At 37.8% G+C, this 3,151-nt stretch overlaps 1 protein-coding gene across 1 annotated transcript in view; it reads right to left on the reverse strand.

Annotated features, from left to right (window-relative positions):
• Window positions 1-3,151, reverse strand: part of LOC106877175 (5'-3' exonuclease PLD3) — a 12,917-nt gene that overhangs the window by 9,136 nt on the left and 630 nt on the right. Inside the window, exons 2-3 of the mRNA XM_052971451.1 lie at window positions 1,223-1,350; window positions 452-632 (exon numbers count right to left, since the gene is read on the reverse strand). Coding sequence (XP_052827411.1) covers window positions 452-632; window positions 1,223-1,308 — 267 coding nt within the window. The 5' untranslated portion in view covers window positions 1,309-1,350. The remainder of the gene's footprint in view (window positions 1-451; window positions 633-1,222; window positions 1,351-3,151) is intronic.

Genomic DNA, 3,151 nt, shown 5'->3' on the forward strand with positions numbered 1-3,151 from the left:
ACATCTATATGTATACATATACATCTCTCTCTCTCTGAAAGTATCTGTCACTACAGTATCAAAATGTGATTGTTTCAGTTAGTAGAATAGTTTCATTTTTAAAGTGAAAGTATTTGACATGAGTGTTTTTGTTTCACTTTTGACACGTAATACTTAAATAGTGGAGGAGATATTATGTTGCCGTGGGCTCGAACTCTGCAAGAAGTTAAATTTTTTTTTTGACTAAAACACAACTGGAACCCTAAGTAAGGCATGTGTAAAATTTGAATGAAATTGGTTGCGTAGTTCTCGAGTTTTAGGGATTCACACAGACAGACAGACAGACAGACAGACACACATTCTCATTTTTATATATATAGATAATATATACATGCAAGATGGTGTTGAATAAATCTTCAGGATAATAAACATAAAAAACAAATTAACTAGAGGTGAAAATATGAACCCTTACTTGCCAAGATGATGATGAATTGTACACATCTTGTGCTTGCAGTGACCAGTAAAAAGAGGCTATTTCAATTGTATGCTGAGCATTTTCAATCAGGGACATGATGCCATCATAGGTAGACAGGTGTGATGGTGAACCTGGAGGATAGGTCAAATTTTCAGGAACACTCTCAGCTAAGGATATCCTAGAAATAAAGATACAATGGCCTTTGATTAGTCAAGTTGAGAAAGCTTATCAAATCTATCTGATATATATTTCTATAAAAGTGTAATTAAATGCAAAAAAAAAAAAAGTCAACAGCCCAGGAGGGGCTTACAACCACATGGTTCTGGGTTCAGTCCCAATGTGTGGCACCTTTGGCGAGTGTCTGCTACTATAGCTTCGGGCCAACCAAAGCCTTGCGAGTGGATTTGGTAGACAGAAAATGAAAGAAGCCTGTCATATATATATTTGTAGATATGTGTGTGTGTGTGTGTGTTTGTGTGTCTGTGTTTCACCCTCCAACATCGCTTGACAACCGGTGCAGTTCAGCAAAAGAGACCGATAGAATAAGTACTAGGCCTACAAAGAATAAGTCCTGGGGTCAATTTGCTCAACTAAAGGTGGTGCTCCGGCATGGCCATAGTCAAATGACTGAAACAAATAAAAGAATAAAAGAAAGCCTGATCAAATCATGTTACTCAACTTGTTGAGCATTACTCAACCTATTGAGCATTACTCAGCTACTGAGTCACCTTTAAAGTATGACAAAGTATTAAAGTCATCTGTACTTACATACATTCTGTAGTCATCTTTTCAAACAGGAAGCTGTATGAGCCTAACACATTCAAGTACAGCGTTAATATTAACCGAAAAATCATAATAATAATCCTCCACTCAGCCAATGAAGTCTTCCACAAAAACTACAAAAAGAGACAAAGAAAAAATGAATTTTGAAAATCTGAAATGCTGTACACCATTGTTAAATATAGCGATGCAGAAATGGATGTTCATTACTTGAAACATTTCTATCAATTTTGGGAGTTTTTTTTTTTGTTTTTTTACTTTGGGCAGGAGTTGTCTACTATAGCCTTGGGCCAGCTAACCAAAGCCTTGTAAATGGATTTGGTAGACAGTAACTGTAAGGCGGCGAGCTGGCGGAAACGTTAGCACGCTGGGTGAAATGCTTAGCGGTATTTTGTCTGTTGCTACGTTCTGAGTTCAAATTCAGCTGAGATCGACTTTGCCTTTCATCCTTTCGGGGTCGATTAAATAAGTACCAGTTACGCATTGGGTCAATATAATTGACTTAATCCGTTTGTCTGTCCTTGTTTGTCCCCTCTGTAAGAGCATATCGTGTATATATATATATATATATATATATATATATATAGTTGAATACGGAGCAAATGCCGCTATATGCCTACGGGCATAAAGCATAGTGGTTAAGAGTGTGGGCTACTAACCCCAAGATTCCCAGTTCGATTCCAGGCAGTGACCTGAATAATAATAATAACAACAACATTGAAAAATACCTTAAGAATGAAAATGATCATTTAGTACAGTTAGATTAATCTGTCTTCAACAGTCTCACTATATCTCTCACATAAATGTCAAAAGGTTCACGTTCTCTCTATATGGATATAAATTCTCCACTTTGTGGTCTTAACAACTATATATGTATCGTAACTTTCCAAGTGTCAACTGCATTGCTTTTTTGACCTCTGTCTGATGAGATGAACATGGATCACACGCGTAAATATATTTAAATAATACAAGACACAATCATTTATATTCAAGATGTGCCTGAACTGTATGTTGAAACAACTGTCATCAACATCATCATCATCATCATCTAACGCGTTTTCTACGCTTAGCGTGCGCACGCACACACAGATAGACAGACAGATGTAAAGACAGGCAGACATAATAACAGACAGACAGATAGATAGATGTGTGCGTGTTTGTCTGTAAAATAGAATATTGTAGTTGTGATGAAGCATAGAGCAATGGTGTTTATTTCACAAAGCCATTTATCACACGTATTTGGTGCTAAAAGGAATGTAAACAAGAGCAAAACCAATCCAAACACACACCAACACACATTGTTTATATTACAAGAGTTGTTTATTTTCGTGACATTTAGAAAGATATAAAATCATCATTGTTTAACGTCCGCTTTCCATGCTAGCATGGGTTGGACGATTTGACTGAGGACTGGTGGACCAGGAGGCTACACCAGGCTCCAATCTGATCTGGAAGAGTTTCTACAGCTGGATGCCCTTCCTAATGCCAACCACTCCGAGAGTGTAGTGTTTTTACGTGCCACCAGCACGAGGGCCAGTCACTTCAACATTTAAATTTAATTTGCCAAAATATTTTTGTCGCTTTGAGACCGCGACCTGTTCGGAGTGGCTGTGTGGTAAGTAGGTTGCTTACAAACCACATGGTTCTGGGTTCAGTCCCACTGCGTGGCACCTTGGGCAAGTGTCTTCTACTATAGCCTCGGGCCGACCAAAGCCTTGTGAGTGGTAGATTTGGTAGACGGAAACTGAAAGAAGCCAGTCGTATATATGTATATATATATACATACATGCATACACATACACATACATACATACACACACACATACATACATACATATACTCATGTTCTAGGCATTCTAGAACGCGCTAAGTTCTATTTTTTCTTGTTAGCATCGTCACACACACACACACACACAC

This window comes from Octopus bimaculoides, chromosome 11 (genome assembly GCF_001194135.2).
Source record: "Octopus bimaculoides isolate UCB-OBI-ISO-001 chromosome 11, ASM119413v2, whole genome shotgun sequence".
NCBI lineage: Eukaryota > Metazoa > Mollusca > Cephalopoda > Octopoda > Octopodidae > Octopus > Octopus bimaculoides.